Here is a 17,227-nt window from a genome sequence, read left to right on the forward strand (position 1 = left end):
TTTCATCTCTGTGTCCACTAACAACGTTACTGAGACTATAAACTGGTCAGTTTTAAATAAATTTAAGTTTCCTGAATGAGCTTGCTTTACTAAAGACATGTCGTAGTTTGTTTTGACATTGTGGCATCAAATTACACAATAAAGTAAAACACATTTTTATATCCTCAAATTTGGCCACATTTCTTTTAATTATTATTTATTTTTGTTTTTATTATTATTTAGGCCACTGTTATATGGCAAGAAAATAGACTCACTCTGATTTGTTTGTGCATAATTCTTGATTTGTAACTCATATAATACGTTTTGTGCAAAAGTAAATGAAAAACCAAAAAAAAACACGTCACATTAACTTCAATATATATGAAGAAAATTGCTCTTAGGTTAATTTCAAATTACAAAAGGATAAAAAATAATAATAATTCCGTATTTTTAATTTTTACAACAATTTTTTTTCTCGGTTGCAGAAGAAGAGAAAGCTGTTAAAGGGATTTGTTTCCATTCTATCAACATTCTCAGCACAATCCTATAAGTAATAGGATATTTCTGGAAAGAGCTCCAATTCAAAGGTTGTGAACAGCAGGAGGCTGGAATATCAGTTTGCAAAAGACAGGAAATACATAGAAACTCTACAAACAGAAGAACACAGAAGGCTGGAGGCTACAACTGCAGAAGTTTAGAGGCTGGAAGTGAGACAGACGCTTTATAGCACACACTGCAGCTGCTAAAAACCTTTCTCTATTGTTGTTATCCCGAGATAACCAAACAATTATGTCATTATCTGGAGATCACAGCAGTCGTCTTCTCCAGAAAACATCATTATTTGTCTCGTCGTTGAGAATTAAGTGCTTACGCTTTGCAGATATTATATTTGTATTTGACATTAGAGATGCTGCTGGTAAGAACCCTCCAAGAATACATTACCATCGTGATGAGTTCAATTACTGTCTTTGTTTTGATACTGAAATAATTGTGTTTTAAAAGTAACAAACACGACAGTTGGAGGCTGACTCAGATTTGAAAAATCAGAACACAAAAAGGGCCGATTTGGATCTGCGGTTGACAGTGAGGTTAGCTTAAGGTAACGTAGTCAATGTGGAGAGTGGTGCCGAGCAAAGTGATGACTTCCTGTGGAGGTTGAAGATTACTCTCCTCCACCTTCTCCAGATCGGTGTCTGAGCTAGCATCATGCTAATAAAGGCTAACGTATTAAGCAAACAATCCTGAGAGAAACGTTTATTGCAAGTCCCATCACCAGGACGGAGTTTGTTGGATTCAATGCCGATTGCAGTCAAACACTGTTGTCTAACTTCCAAGTTGATTTTTGACGACTGAAGGCAAAAAAAAAACCTACGAGCTATGCTAAAGCTAACACGCTAACAACCGACTTTTACAAAAATGGGCGGATCTTTTATACTACTGGACATTTAAACTTCTAAAATGACAGACTTAAGTTGACCAATAACAAAATTCAACTGTAATACCTCGTTTCAACCCATAGGGGGCAGCACACAAACAGTTTTAGACTATAATTTCAGGAATTAAACAAATTTATTTTAAATTGCCGAAAACTTTGCAACAGTCAGCACTTTTAAAGCCCTATTTATAGATGTCAACAGCCCAAAAAAAAGATAATTTCGTCTTATTGTGTTACGATTACACCACTTTTAGGTAAAAATTTCACAAACCTGTGTCGTTTTTGAGGACATAGTTTCTGCAGGGCGGCAAGAGTTAATTAGAAATTCGCCTTTAAGTTGATGGCTGGGTGCTTAGCAAGAGATACCCCGCCCCACTTCCTATCACCCATCTGTTTACCTGCTTTCCCAAGTTGTGAAAGATAATAATTCTATAATAATACAACAATTCTTAAAAAAAATACTTAAATAAAAGATTTCCTTACAAATGAACTACTGTTTATTCTTTAAACTCGTACAACTTTGATCTTTAGCTCTATTTCTGCGGGACTAAAACACAAAAGTTCTGTGAAGATCTGCCAGGAACAAACGGAAGGAAGTTATTCTGATTGTTCCTGGCAACAAATGAAACATTTCCTTTTTGTCATCACGTAGAATGTGCTTCCAATGGACTCGATTATCAAAGGTAATGTTTGCATACGCCGTGTTTCACCGTTTTTGATAAATTCTTAACACAAACTGCATAGCTTAGCATTTCAGTCACTTTGATGGCAGCCAAGAGGGATTTTGTCTCACTGATACTTCTGGGTTTGAGACCGGATTCCTTCCCGACATCACACAGAACGAGACCTCCTTCTGTGCTTCTTCAGAAATCCATGGAGGTTATTAAATGAACCCGATTCCTCATCCGTGAGCTCAGTCATTGTCTGACAGGTTTCAGCCGTTTATCTGGTCTGGATCCAGAAGAGACACAAAACCCAACAAAAATGGATGTTTCTTTATATTCATGCCGATCAGTGCTGGGAAATAAAGTATTACTGCGTTAGCAAAGTCGTAAAAGGCATTACTAATACTTTTTGAGTACTTATTATCTGTGCTATAACTTACATATCACAGTAGAATTACTGCCAGAAAAAGTCCATGAAGCATTTGAGAAAAATACCACAAACAATTTATTTTTCTGCTTTACACATTTTTCAGTACAGACGGATACATGAGCTAAACTTACTTTAATTTATTTTTGTCTTTTTATGGATTAGTCATCAGTTTGATGTTATTTTGAGTTTAGTGCAGCCATTTCAACATGTTTTTTTTGTTTTACCTGGAAAATCCAGACAAATCTTAGGATCTCTGTAATCCTTATTTTCTTTAAAATTGTGAAATGTGGATTTTTTTTAATTATTTTTTTTTTATGGACCAAACTAGCTAAAGCTGAAGGTTGCTCCTCTAATTATGTCATTCATTTTACCAAAACTAAACAGGAGAATTATTGGTAGTCGCCATTTCACACCTCGTTTGCATTATCACACTTTTTATATTGAATTCATATTTTATTTATTTTTCAGAAAATTTCTATTTAATGACAAATTGATCCATTGACCAAAGATTTTTTTTGGTAGAAAGTTTTACATACTTGGTATTACATTTGTCGCTTCAAATATTACAAATTTTATAATACTTTTGCAAATATAATGAAGAAAGTAAGTTAAAAGTGTAGCATGTAGCACATTAGTAATTTGAATTGATCTCATTTAAATACAGATGTTGTGACTCTGTGTTGTGAACATTAACATGTGCAAATCTGACAGAACATGGACAGAAACATCTTTTGTTTTATTTCTTCTATTTTGTAATTACTGCTTAAAAAATTATGAATATCGTGCGTTTGAATGTCTCAGTTATAATACTGTTTTTTGTAATTAAAAATAAACACTATTGTGAATGTCTAAACATGTATTATTTTAGATAATCAGCTAAATAATTATGGTGGTGAGAATCCTCTTATTTATCTAGAGATCATCGTAGAATTACTGCAGAACCAAATCAAACAGCTTTGAATTAATTATTCAGAAATATTTGACACTGAAATCTGTTTTTTTATTCTTGTAATGAATCTCATTCATGATTTAATAAATTAGCTTTTAACGTTTTAACTATTAAATAATAAGCCTGCAGTAGTTGGAAAAAGGGAATTTCTCAGAATACAATAATTATTATTTCTAAAATAAATCAGAACAGTGGAGCCGGAGTGAATTCAAAAACCCATGAGTCCATCTAAGCTGTGTAAAACTACTGATAGTTGAAAAAATAAAACACAATTTTATTAGTTTTTGTCATTTTCTGGATTCTAACTTTGAAAATACGACGAGAAAACGGCTCCTACTCAAGAAAATGCTTTATATTACATGGGGAACACATGGTAAGAATTTCTTTTTTTTGTTTAATTATTCATTAATAAAAAAATATTCAGCAGTAAATTTTTTAAGGTAAAAAAAAATGTATGTGCAGTATTTTCCGCACTATGACACACACTTAAAGGTCTTAATTTTGTTAAAAAAATAAATAAATAAAACACCTGGGGCTTCATTCTCAATGAAATTTGAAAGTAAATTTTGAATCCAACTGAGATTTATTTACCATGTATGTAATCTAAAAATAATTAAAGTTGTAGTTTCATTTAAAAAAACTGGTAAAGGGTGTTATTTTTTAGCACTTTAAGGTGTTTTCAAGGGCTTTGTTACTAAACGTTGTCACTAATTCATGCCATTGAATATAAATCTCCCTCCTTTCTGGTCTTGGTAGACGAGCATACAAGCTTTTCTAAACACCAAATATGACGTCACCGATTTCACAAAGTGAAAATTGATTCAATACCAACATAGCACAATGTCTATTTAATACTCTATTGTGTTCTGATGTCAAAAATGTGGATGGTTTATTAAAAAATTAACATATAAAACATTTTTTTATTTTTTTTTGCAAAAATTTCTTGACCACAATGCATTGTGGTCTATGTTCGCTAATGTGGTGAGAATCGATGCATGCTAGTTTTTCGCAAAGACTTCTGGGTAATTTCTAGTGCAGTCGATTTTGAAGTTTAATAGTTTCAGACAGCACTAGAAATTGCCGAAAACACTATATATACCTAGTTTGTGGGGGGGGGGATTCGGAACAGATTTTGTCTTCTTCTTCTTCTTCTTCTTCTTCTGTATTTTATGGCAGTTGGCGAACAACAGAATGGTGCATTACTGCCACCACCTGGTCTGAAGTGTGGGTTGAGGGCTATATCACATAAAAAATAGACATTTTCTCTCCAGTGGAACTTATTTTCTGTTCGTCCCATCCCAATGTAAGCAGTATGATAGAGTTCTATTTCCAGTATGCCAAAGTTTCCAATTTGTGGCAAAAAAAATAAAAAATAAAAAATGGAGAAACAAGAAACAGGTGCAGATTTTCAAAAATAAAAACTTGTACTTTCAAAATAAAAATCTGAAAAACGTTATATTATATCTATGATCATTTAGAGGCTGGGTGTAGGTCTGGGACTAAATGATGGACTTTTCTCTTGTTTTTAAAAAAAAAAAAAAAAATAGATGAATGCGTCCTCTAAATGACATAAGTTTGATAATAGAACATTCATTGGCGCTGCACCTTATATTGCAAACAATATAATCCAGAGATATTAGCACAATTTTAAATTGTGTTTTATTAAAGCCATCAGAAAACCATAAATATAGTTTTTTATTTGAATTTCTGAGTGCTATGTTTTATCCAGACATAAATAAAAAGAATCCTGATGATATTGGTGCTTGGAATAAAGAAAAATATTGACTCAGACTATATTACTTAGACCTGCTTGCTAAAACATAAAGACACCAGATCAAACACAAACCCTCAAATGTTGAGATGAAAAGAGAAAATCTGCACAAAACTCAATTTCAGAGCCTTCTTTTCTCAGGTTCCTTCATTTTCACAGAAAGAATCAATATCACTAATTCAGACTCTTTCAAACTCTGTCTGTTGAAACCAAAAAAAAATCATTAAGCTGCATTAAAATCACCAATAAAGTACTAAATGAAACCAGGGGTATTACTTCACATTTGGTACACTGTTGTTTCTTAAAAAAATAACCCACATCTTTCCTAAATACACACAGATGAGATTACAGGGATAAACAAACACTCCTACCCATAGAAAACACACATGAAAAGTGGGATGCACAGGAGGGGACATTTACAGTGTACAAACATCAAAGGGGGGTGTTGAAAAGGTTGTAATAATGAAAGAAAAATGGGTTCTCCAAAGTGCACGCTCTCACAAATATGCCCACACACTGGGGTTTTCGCTGAAAGCTATGTTACATATTCATAAATGCAGTGTGATAAGGCATCCTGATGGGCCTCTGTCTTGCATCTAACTGCATTCTCACTCGAAAAAAAAAGCACTACAGAGGCCCTGTTTGAAATGTTTGAAACATATGCAGCCTGAGAACATCGACATTGATTAGCCCATATAGGGCTGTCAAACAAATATTTCAATAGTCCACTAATCACCAATTATTTTTTCAGATTAGTCGACTAATCGGGTCATGTGCAAAGTTCATGTAAAACACACATCTTAGCCACCATTAGCTTTAAACTGACTAAAGATAAAGATAATTAAAATGATAGTTTATTAAACTTTTAAAGAATTTTACATCCTCTGTCCTTAGTTTCTGGTATTAAAACAAGATTAAACTAGAAAAGTTGCTTTAACTGCAATAATACAAGTGTGAAAGCTTTTTGCTGAAAGTAGTCGCTGAAGATACTCAAGGTTTTTGCTGAAAATGGCAACACAATTAATTGCTTTAGGGATTTACTGAAAATACAAAAGCTATTTGAAAAATGTTAAATTCGCTAAAAGACTTGAAAACTAAATTAGTCAAAAATGTTAGCATGTTGCTAAAATAGAAGCTAAACACTAATTTAGCCTATAAAACCACAGTAGATAACTAATTAACCAAAAATGTTAGCATGTTGCTAAAATATTAGCTAAATCCATATGAGCAAAAAAACTTCAGTAGATGCCAAATTAGCCAAAAATGCTATCAAAGTGCTTAAATACTAGCTAAACTCCAAATTAGCCTAAGATTCCTCAGTAAACTAAATGAGCCAAAAAAGTTAGCTTGTTGCTAAAATATTAGCTAAGCTCCGAATTTTTTTTAAATTATTTTAAAATATTAAAACATAGTCCATGAATATATTTAAGGCTTGTTGATAATCTACTTAAAAAATTGAAATTTGAAGACTTTCTACTTCTTTGCATATTGGGGCATATTTTGCTCTACATTTCAAAAACCATGAAGTTTATAAGTACCAAAAATACAAGCAGAAATGTCCTGAATGAGCTGAACATTTTGAAAGCAAGATTGCTGAAATCTCTAAAAGTGTGATTGAGTTTTTACGTGCCAAAAAAAGCTAATCTGCAAATTAGCTAAAAAACCTTACCAGATGCCAGATTAGCCAAAAAAGCTAGCTTATTGCTTAAATACTACCAAAACTCCAAAATATCCCACAATTCCTCAATAAGCTAAATTAGTCAAAAATGTTAGCATGTTGCTAAAAGAGAATCTAAACACAAATTTAGCCTATAAACCCACAGTGGATAACTAATTAACCAAAAATGTTAGCTTGTTGCTAAAATTTTAGGTTAATCCATATGAGCAAAAAAACTTCAGTAGATGCCAAATTAGCCAAAATGCTATCAAAGTGCTTAAATACTAGCTAAACTCCAAATTAGCCTAAAATTCCTCAGTAAACTAAATGAGCCAAAAACGTTAGCTTGTTGCTAATATATTAGTTAATCTCCTATTTTTTTGGAAAAGTACTTTTAAATATGAAAACATAGCCCATGAATATATTCAAAGGCTTGTTGCTAATCTACTTAGAAATTTAGAAATTTGAAGACTTTCTCCTTCATTTCGACTAGTTGTGGCCTTTTAGCCTATGAGGCAAAAGATGTGATTTCATTAAATCTTAATAAAATGCTTAAGATGTCACTTTTAAATCAGGGGAAAAGTCAACTGTCGAGATGTGTTGACGACATAGAAGGCAGAACGCCCACGTGTTCATGTAATATTCATCTCTGGATCTCCTGGACACGTGGCGGAGGTACAGACAAACCTGCGAATCATGAGAAGAGAAACCCTAAAGTGATATTTCTCACAACTTTTCTCCAATTGCTTCTTCTACTTCAGATTTGTCCAGCAGTGACACAAAAGCGCGCATTGATAGGAGCAATTCACACGTTGTATCATCAGTGAGGCAGACAAACGGGCTCCCAGATGGGCCGATAAAGCCCCAGAATGACGGGTATCGGCAATTGTTCCTCAAAAAAACTGAAAGAGTGACAGAGCAGGATAGAATAAACGAGACAGCAGCCAGAGATTAGAGACCAACTTCAAATCTAATACCGACAAACAAAAATAAAGAAAGAAACAGAAGTAAGCTCAAGGAGACACAACCAGGAAGTGTGAGATTTCGTTTGTCTGATCTATGATAGCAGCAGAGTAAACCTGAAGTCGTGATTTTAGAAATGATTGTTGCTATTAAATGTTGTGAGTGCAGTGTGTGTCTGACAGACTCTCAAACATGAAATTAACACTTTTTTGTACAGAAAAAAAGAGCTCCAGCTTTTTCTCACTTAAAAAAGAATATATTATTTCCAAAATTTCTTTTATGTTTATGCATTTCAAGAATGCAAAAAATAACAAACAAAAAGTTTGTTAGAAAGAAATGTGACAAAAAAAGCAGAACCTGAAAAAAATATTTGTTTAATCTCTATGTTAATGCAACATTTCATATTTTTCTATTAAAGCTATTTATGTGTCATTCCCAAAATGAAATAGAGTTGATGTATTTTTGTCTTTCATAAAAAATAATTTAAAAAATTCTTTATATGGGTCCATCATCAGAAAAATCCCATAAGAACATGTTAAAAACAACAAAAACACTATTTTCATTTGAGTGGATCTTTAAGATAAGTTTGATGTTTGATTTGATGCCAATTTTTTTAAAACCACGTGTAGTTTTTTGTAATTTATCCCATAAAATAGTACATCTACATATTACTACAGTCTTAAAGCCGGTACTTCATCCAGCAGAAGTAGAAATACAATAAATACAGGAAGTGATGTCAGTGGTGAAGAAAAAAGCTTCAGTATGAGTGAGAAAAGCTGCAAAAAAAGCTGGAAAATGTCTAAAAGGCAGAAATGGAGGCAGATATCCATACATGGTCAGAGAACCGACACTGTAAGTTGTTATTTATTTTTTTGTGTGTGACATTTCCAAGTGTTAAAAGTGTGAAATGAAGGTAAAACGAATAAAGGGGCAACATTTTGCGTCATTCCCCGCCCAATCAAAGTGAGGCTGCAGGCTGTAATGCTAAACTTAACACAGTCCGAAAAGACGCCTTTTCTTTTAGTTCAGCGTAGGAAATTAAAATACATGCTTCTTCCCATTAAACTGCCACGACTGGGACAGCTAAATAACCGCCTTTCAGCGTTCAGCAACGGCTTGGCAGAAAGGAAAGACTTTGTGTTTGTGGGGTTGAGTGTGTACCTGTACTCTTCTTGAGTGAAGACGGGAATAACCGAGGGCTGAAGGACTGTAATTTCCACCAGGGCGGTGTTCTCCTTCACAGGCTCTCCGTGATCGTAGGCCACCACCACCAACTGTCCAACACAAACAGAACATCGCTCAGAACACCCCCGAATAGCACATCCGAGTCATTCCGGCCAACATTTCAAAGCATTTAAAATAAGAGCCCAAGAATTTCAGTCCTTTAATGTTAAATATTATATTTGCATGGAAAGTACAGAATATTCCCTGTGGTATTCTTATTTTTATCTTCGTTCTTCAATTAATCAGGGCTAAGCAAAATTAACTCGACCCAAAGGAAGCCTAATGAGCGCCGGCTAATAAATAATCGTCTCTGCCTTTTCATCTAGTCAGAAACGTGCTTTTGTTCGTATCTTGCTACCTTTTTATATCATTTAAACATCAACCTTAAGGTAAATAAAGAATCACATTCATAAATAACTCCTTATTGGCTAATATTTTAATCACTGTTGGGAGTTTAAAGTCTGTATTCAAACCCATAAGGACTTATTTTTAAATATTTTCTATGAACTATCAGTTTGTGAATGATAGTGTGTGTCAAATAAAGGCAGGCTGTGAATACTAGGGGTGTGTATTGGCAATAATCTGGCAATACCATACGTGTTGCGATACATATCTCGCTATACACCAGGCTAGCTAGGTCAAGTGGGCCCCATAGGTTTAAAAGTGGGCAGAAAATGTGGGTCCGCTGTTTCTGTGGTGGTCCCACCTGTGTTTGGCCATATTGACCTATGTGGGTTAGCTCGCTACGATAGCCAGCTGTCCGGTGGCTGCGTAGCGTGCTAGTGAGCTCTTCTGTAGCAAGCTAACAAGCTCCACTGTAGTATGCCAGTATTTTTCTCTGTATTGAGCTAGCAAGCTCAACTGTAGCAAGCTAGCATGCTCTGCTGTGTTGGCGTAGCGAGCTCCACTGTAGCAAGCTAGCAAGCTCCACTGTTTTGAGCTAGCTAGCTAGCTATCTAACGAGCTCCACTGTATTGAGCTAGCTAGCTAGCTAGCTAACAAGCTCAACTATATAGCAAGCTAGCGAGCTCCACTGTAGCAAGCTAGCAAGCTCCACTGTAGCATGCTAGCGAGCTCTACTGCACTGAGCTAGCAAGCTCCACTGTTTTGAGCTAGCTAGCTAGCTATCTAACGAGCTCCACTATTTTGAGCTAGCTAGCTAGCTAGCTAACAAGCTCAACTATATAGCAAGCTAGCGAGCTCAACTGAAGCAAGCTAGCAAGCTCCACTTTGGCATGCTAGCGAGCTCCACTGTACTGAGCTAGCAAGCTCTACTGTTTTGAGCTAGCTAGCTAGCTATCTAACGAGCTCCACTGTTTTGAGCTAGCTAGCTAGCTAGCTAACAAGCTCAACTATATAGCAAGCTAGCGAGCTCCACTGTAGCAAGCTAACAAGCTCCACTGTAGCATGCTAGCAAGCTCTACTGTACTGAGCTAGCAAGCTCTACTGTTTTGAGCTAGCTAGCTAGCTAGCTAACAAGCTCATCTATATAGCAAGCTAGCGAACTCCACTGTAGCAAGCTAGCAAGCACCACTGTAGCATGCTAGCAAGCTCTAGTGTACTGAGCTAGCAAGCTCTACTGTTTTGAGCTAGCTAGCTAGCTAACGAGCTCAACTATATAGCAAGCTAGCAAGCTCAACTATATAGCAAGCTAGCAAGCTCCACTGTAGCAAGCTAGCAAGCTATACTGTACTGAGCAAGCATGCTCCATTGTTTTGAGCTAGCAAGCTCAACTATAGCAAGCTAGCAAGCTCCTCTGTAGCAAGCTAGCAAGCTCCTCTGTAGCACGGCAATCAATCCAGCGAGATCCGATGTAGAAAGCTCTGCTGTGTGAGCTCCACCGTAGCAAGCTAGCAAGTTTCTTTGTAGCAAGCTAGCAAGCTCCACTGTTTTGAGCTAGTGACCTCTGTCGTTGTATACTAGCAAGCTACTCTATAGTAAGCTATCAAGCTCCTCTGTAGCAAGCTAGTGAGCTCCACTGTAGTGAGCTAGCGATCTCCACTGTCCACCAGGCGGCTGGATAGGATAGCGAGCCTACACATTGAGTGCCCACTCAAGCTAATGTTCGCAAACACTGGTGGGGCCACCACGGAATCTTTGGACCCACATTTTCTGCCCAACGATACATATTACGATATATATACATATATATATATATATATATATATATATATATATATATATATATATATATATATATATATATATATATATATATATATATCTCAAGATTGTACCAGAACAGTTTTTCCCCCTATTTTTGATGATTATGTCTTAGTAAAAAATCATAATAAATAGTACATGTTTGACAACAACAAAAACCGCAAGGCTGCTGAACTAATGAGACTGAATGTTTACCTAGTTTTTGTGAGATCTTGTTGTTCTGGTGTGGAGCAGCTCAAAGTGGGCTGTACTGCCAACTAGCAACGGGGTTTGGGTGGAAAACAAAAGTAAGACGCCTTAGAACTTTTACAAATAGTTATTAAAAATTGTCTGAGTCGATACAAGTAGCGGCAAATGAAGAATTGCAACAAATCGATTTTTCCCTAAATCCCTAATGAATATTCATTTAACAGTCCATGTAGCTCATGTAACATCAGCATCTTATTTATTGTCTATCACAGTCATAATCCAAGAGAATACAACATTTTTGTTTCCAGTTTTCCAGAATCAGTCCCAGGAGTGACGGCTTCAGAGGACGCTGATTCCTGGTTGTGTTAATTAAAGCCCAATCAAAAAGATGAAATTAGCATCCGTGGCTCAAAGGCACATTGAGGCATGCAGCTCTGAATAGGCAATTTTGGAACTAATAAGCTGCAGTGATGTGTTTTGTACGGCGGGTGGGGATTGTGGAAGGAAATATACACAGTTTGTCCCCGTAGACGAGTGAGATCTCTGAAATCCCGCTAGCTGAGACGAATGTGGAATTTTATGATTCAATCAATGTTTATACACTTTTATACTGCTAGAACTAATGCAGTAAATAACATTTAAGCTAATTGTTTCACTTCAGAAGTCACTTGCATTTGAGATTTCTACAGTTTTTTTGCAAAAACGCAACATTTTAACATTAACTAACACAAATTTGATAGATTTGGACACCATTCATTTTTATACAACAATACTGTTTTATTAGGAGATATTTGAGAAATGAATACAATCTGCGTATTCAAAAAATAATTTGAGAATAGAAAATGTTTAGGTCAATAGCTGCATTTCCATTACACTTGTGCTCAAAACTTTATCGAAATGTTAGAAATGTAAAAACACACAAGGTCACATGACTGTTGGTCACATGACTCATTGAATTTGAAAAATGTTTCTATTGCAGTTTTACGAACTGTGTCAATTTTGATACGACTCAAAAACCACATTCTCTGAGCGCAAAAAACTTTTTTCGATACATACAAAATTTTCTAAATTCATCATCGCAAATTCAATTAGCGCAATTTCCTAGTCTGTGTACGATAGTGGGGGTTAACGGATTTAAAGTCAGATTTCAGCTCTTTTGTCAGGGTTTTTAAAGAAAACATATTTCTGTATCTTTTTTAAAATTCTTTAAATTTGTTGAATTTAATTTAAATTTTAGTTTGAGTTTGATATATATTTATACATTTGTTTGGTTCATCTTTTTTAATTGTTTTGATTGCTTAAGAGGATCCAGTTCTACATTTGACTACGGTGGCCCTGAAGTGCAAATCACCCCAACAAATCACTCGACACTAAAACACTTTAAAGATCGCAACAATTAAAACAGTAAAACAAAAACAAAAACATATTGGAAAACAAAAGTAAATGCCTTAAAATGAAATTAAATGTTAACAACTAAACACAATGAGAAACAGTAAAGGCAGGTAGATCACTGATTGGACGATGATATCCAGTATCCCTTCATGTCAGATGTCTTTCAGTTGAAATGATGGACAAACGTCATCGTCCAATCAGTGATGCTTACTAATACCTACCTTTTCTTTTCTTAAATTTACTTTTGTTTACCAAAAAAGTTTTTCCTTTTTTTGATTATTTTTTACCTTTTGGTTTCTGGATTTTTTTTTTTGTTCAAGCCCATATCACCTAAAATAGGCGGAGTGACTTCCTGATTTTGTTGTAACCTTGTCCCCTTGAACTGGAGAGTGTCCAGCCTTTGTAATGAGCCATCTAGTGTTCACCTGGTGAAGTGACCCGGCTGCAAACACATTTTGGGGCAGCTTTAGGAGGAAGGTTGTCCCTTTGGGTCACACCAGACATGTATCATCAATTTTCTGGATGTAAGGTCGGGTACATCTATGATCTCATGAGACCCGTTCATTGTTTGAACTTTTCTGAAATATGTCCAGTGGGAGCAAAAAGGTTCTACTTATGCTTGGTGGTATAACTTTAGATTTATCCCTTCATCTTTGTGGGGTTATTTTTTGGGATTTATTTAGGTTTCCTAACGAGAAAATGATTAAATTAAAGTCTATTAGTCTTCAATTATAAAAAAGTGAAGAATAGTTCAGTAAAAACGATTTTAGACGAACCAAATCCACCATCAGTATTTATTCTAGAGTCGTATTTCAGGATTTACAAATTTAGAAATCTTCTCATCACTTACGCTGAACTTCAGGTTGGGCTCCTCATTGAGGTTGACTCTGGTGATCACATGTCCCGTCTCTTTTTCCACTTCAAATATAGTGGCCGAATAAGACTGTGTTTGCTGATCCACTTTGTAGTTCACCAGACCTGCGGGGGTACCCTGTAGAGAAAAAGAAAAAAAAAAACAGAAAGTCTATAAAGATTAAAGTCTCAGATTTAGATGGATTTGGCAAAACAGGGAGAAATGCCTCTTTTTATGGGACCTGGGAAGCTGCCAGCGTTATGGATATTTTAACCCGGCAGCCTGAAAGAAGCGTTCTAATGGATGTGTGATGACTTTCTCAGGATTTAATAACTGAAGTCAACTACAGTGAGGCAAATACGTATTTAAAAACCCAGTTCTGCTAATTAGAAATCAAGAAGAGGCCTAAAATTTTCATCTTAGACCATTTTGGTCATTGGTAAATAGATGATTTTCACTGTGTTTGGAGGAAGAAGAATGATACCATCCCTACTGTGAAGCATGGGGGTGGTTGGGTCATGGTATGGGGTGTTTTTCTGTACATGGGACAAGACAACAGCACTGTATTAGGTAGAGGATGACTTTATGTTGTGTGTTTTTGGGGAACAAACTCACTTAGACAATGGAAGTTGGGTCGTGTCTGGGTCTTCCAACACGACAATGACCCAAAACACACGTCTAGGTTGAGCAAGAAGTGGTTCCGTGAGAAGTATATCAAAGTTTCGGAGTGGGCTAGCCACTTTCTAGACCTAAATCCAATAGAAAATTCTTTGGTGGGAGCTCAAACTCCAGATTTCTCAGCGACTGATACCTAACTGCTCTTGAGGAGATCTGTGTGGAGGAGTGGGCCAAAATCCCTCCTATAATGTGTGCAAACCTGGTGATAAACTACTTATTTGTAGCAGTAGCATACAAACAAATTATTTCTAAATAAAAAAAATCTAATTATTTGATTTCAAGATTTTATTTTTGGACTGTTTCTTAAAGTGGGAAAATTTCAGACCTATGTCTCATTAACCAACAACTAACAAGTCAGTTTGGCTTTTTATCACTTCGACAACTCACTGAAACTTTAAGAAAATAAATTTCAAAACAGAATAATTCCAAACCTTTCCCACCTGGAACCCAAACTCCCACAAAAACAGGATTTTACTTCCAGCCTCCAACACTCATGAGCTCACAGAAACACAGCACTGGGCAAAAGTCAGCACACCTCATTTCTTAAAGGCCACTGAGCCATGTTCAGTTTTTTTCCCTTCTTTTTAACATCGATCGCTTTCCACTTGTTTTCAGTGCAGTCCTTGAACCTGCACTTTCAGAGGAGAGCGTTTTATGTTTGTTAGGACACTTAACACTGACCTCCCACTCATTCAAGCATAAAACAGGCTTTTAACTCAATGTTCTCCACTTTACCTAAACCCTCTCTCTGTGCTGCAGATTAAAACTAATTCTTTGCTCGTCGACACTCTGTGTGAGTTTTAAAGAGCGCACAGAAAACCGTGGTGACCAACAGCAGGAGATATTTGTTCTTGGATCATCACCTCTTCACACAAACATGGATTCTGTGTCAGTCGATTCTGCAGGTCAGTCAAAAAACTCATTTATAGGTTAAGTTGTTCTGTGATTAAATTATGTAAACAGTTCTTCAATATGTTGTTAATAATATATTTTTGTTATGTAACATTGTTAACATTGAATAACTAGTATCTAACTAAAAAAGTCGCATTACCTGCGATAATGCTAGTGTGAATGCATTATCGCATTAATGCGGTTGTTGTAAATCACGTAAATTGCTTAAATTTGCAGTAATTGCTTAAATAGTATAACGTGCATTAAGTGTATAAAGTGTATAAAGTGTGTAAAGTGCTTAAATTGCATGAATTTGCATACATTGCGTAAAAAACGTCAAATGTACGAATACCAAAAGTTCGTATATCAAAATTTTTACGTGTCAAAAAACGTACGGAAGAAAACGTAAATGAAGAATCTCAATAGTGTGAATGCATTGAATGCATTCACACAATTAGTGTTTTTGCCCATCACTAGTAGTAATTCTCCCACCAGGCCGTGGTACAGTTTGTACCAGGAGTGGCCTAAAAAGGTTGGAGACCTTTACTCTATACAATAAAGGGAAAATTAAAACAGGAAGGGGATTTTATTTATTTATTTAATTATTTTCTGCTTACTAGCACATTTTTGCCATTTGCAGTAGGAAGAAGATTGGTGCTAAATATCAAAATCCTGCCTCTGGCTTTTTTTCCCAACTTTATTCCAAAATATGAAAAACTTGGTGTCCAACACTTTCTTACCCCTTGTAACATATTAACATTTAGTTTGAGTCACTTTTTGAAGTTTTGGATGTCCCCAACTCGTTATCTTTTAACGTGCTGGCTGTTACTAAAATCAAGGGTCTGCAACCTACAGGACGGGGTACAGGATACGCACTGGTCCTTGGGACGTGTCCAGTACTGGTACACTAACCCAGTAACAGTATCCTAATCTTAACCTGGTACTGTTTGCCTCCAGTATCTGGTCTGGTATGGGGTTAGGGTTGGGTTACCAGTAGTGCTGCACTACGTTCTGGACTGGTTCTGGTTCATGGCCTCAGAACTTAGGTACCAGGATTTAATGGGATAAGCCAGTATGTCGAAAAAAGACATTTGGGGACACATAAATGTCAAAAAGTGACACCACACCGAGGGGTCCTTAATCTTAACCAAACGTCAATATGTGATGATTTGGGAGTGAGAATGTGTTGTAGTGTCATATCATTCCATCTGAGCACAAATCCTAATAATTCATTTCTCCTCCATCATCAATTTTCAAATGTTTGGTACTTAAAGGCCGTGTCACACTACCGCTACGTACAACTTGCACATATAGCACGGATAAAAATATGTGGAATATATGTGGAAAAAGTACGAAAAGTTGTGTTTTTTTATGAGAAATTTTCACAGATGTATCAAGAAAGAACCACAGAAGAAGTACGGATAAACTGCGAAAAACACACAAATTGGCGCTTCATTGAATTTCTTCATTTTAAATTCAGAGCCCTGGGCAGAAACCACATCGCGCCAGCATCCGCCACTGACCCTCTCAATGCTTTGCTTTAACTAAACAGTCAGATTCCCCTGGTCTGCACCTGTTCTAAGTCAGCTGCTTGGCGCCAATTGTAGTTGGGGAGATCCACGAGAAGGGCCCAGTGCACGTCCAGAATCGCATCTGTGCCGGTCATACCCGGCCCCCTCCCGCGACCCTTTTCCTCGTAACACAAGACACCCCTGCTCAGTATATTCTGAAATTTGTCTGGTTTATATACCAGAGAGTCATGCACAAACTATGTGTAATTATTGTGCTGTTTCTATACAATTCCTCAGTTATCCGTGCGTCAATTGTGCAATTTTAACGTGATATGTGAGCTGTATGCTCGATATAATACTCATACATTGGTGGTACATGCGTGAATAATTCGTGGACATCTGTGGAACGGTTGTGAAAAGACACATATAAGACACACGTATGGATAGCGCAAAAAGTCTGCACAACTGTGTAAGATT

General features: G+C 36.1%; 1 protein-coding gene across 6 annotated transcripts in view; it reads right to left on the minus strand.

The window, feature by feature from the left end:
- The window catches only part of LOC112154115 (protocadherin-15), a 272,438-nt gene that overhangs the window by 71,028 nt on the left and 184,183 nt on the right, over window positions 1-17,227 (minus strand). For all 6 annotated transcript variants that reach the window (XR_004949742.1, XR_002920601.2, XM_036217104.1 and 3 more), the window contains 2 exons: window positions 13,668-13,808; window positions 9,011-9,123 (listed from right to left, as the gene is read on the minus strand). Coding sequence is in view for 4 of the 6 variants with exons in the window: in XM_036217104.1 (XP_036072997.1) it covers window positions 9,011-9,123; window positions 13,668-13,808 (254 nt within the window). In the remaining 2 variants the exon portion in view is untranslated. The remainder of the gene's footprint in view (window positions 1-9,010; window positions 9,124-13,667; window positions 13,809-17,227) is intronic.

This window comes from Oryzias melastigma, linkage group LG19 (genome assembly GCF_002922805.2).
Source record: "Oryzias melastigma strain HK-1 linkage group LG19, ASM292280v2, whole genome shotgun sequence".
NCBI lineage: Eukaryota > Metazoa > Chordata > Actinopteri > Beloniformes > Adrianichthyidae > Oryzias > Oryzias melastigma.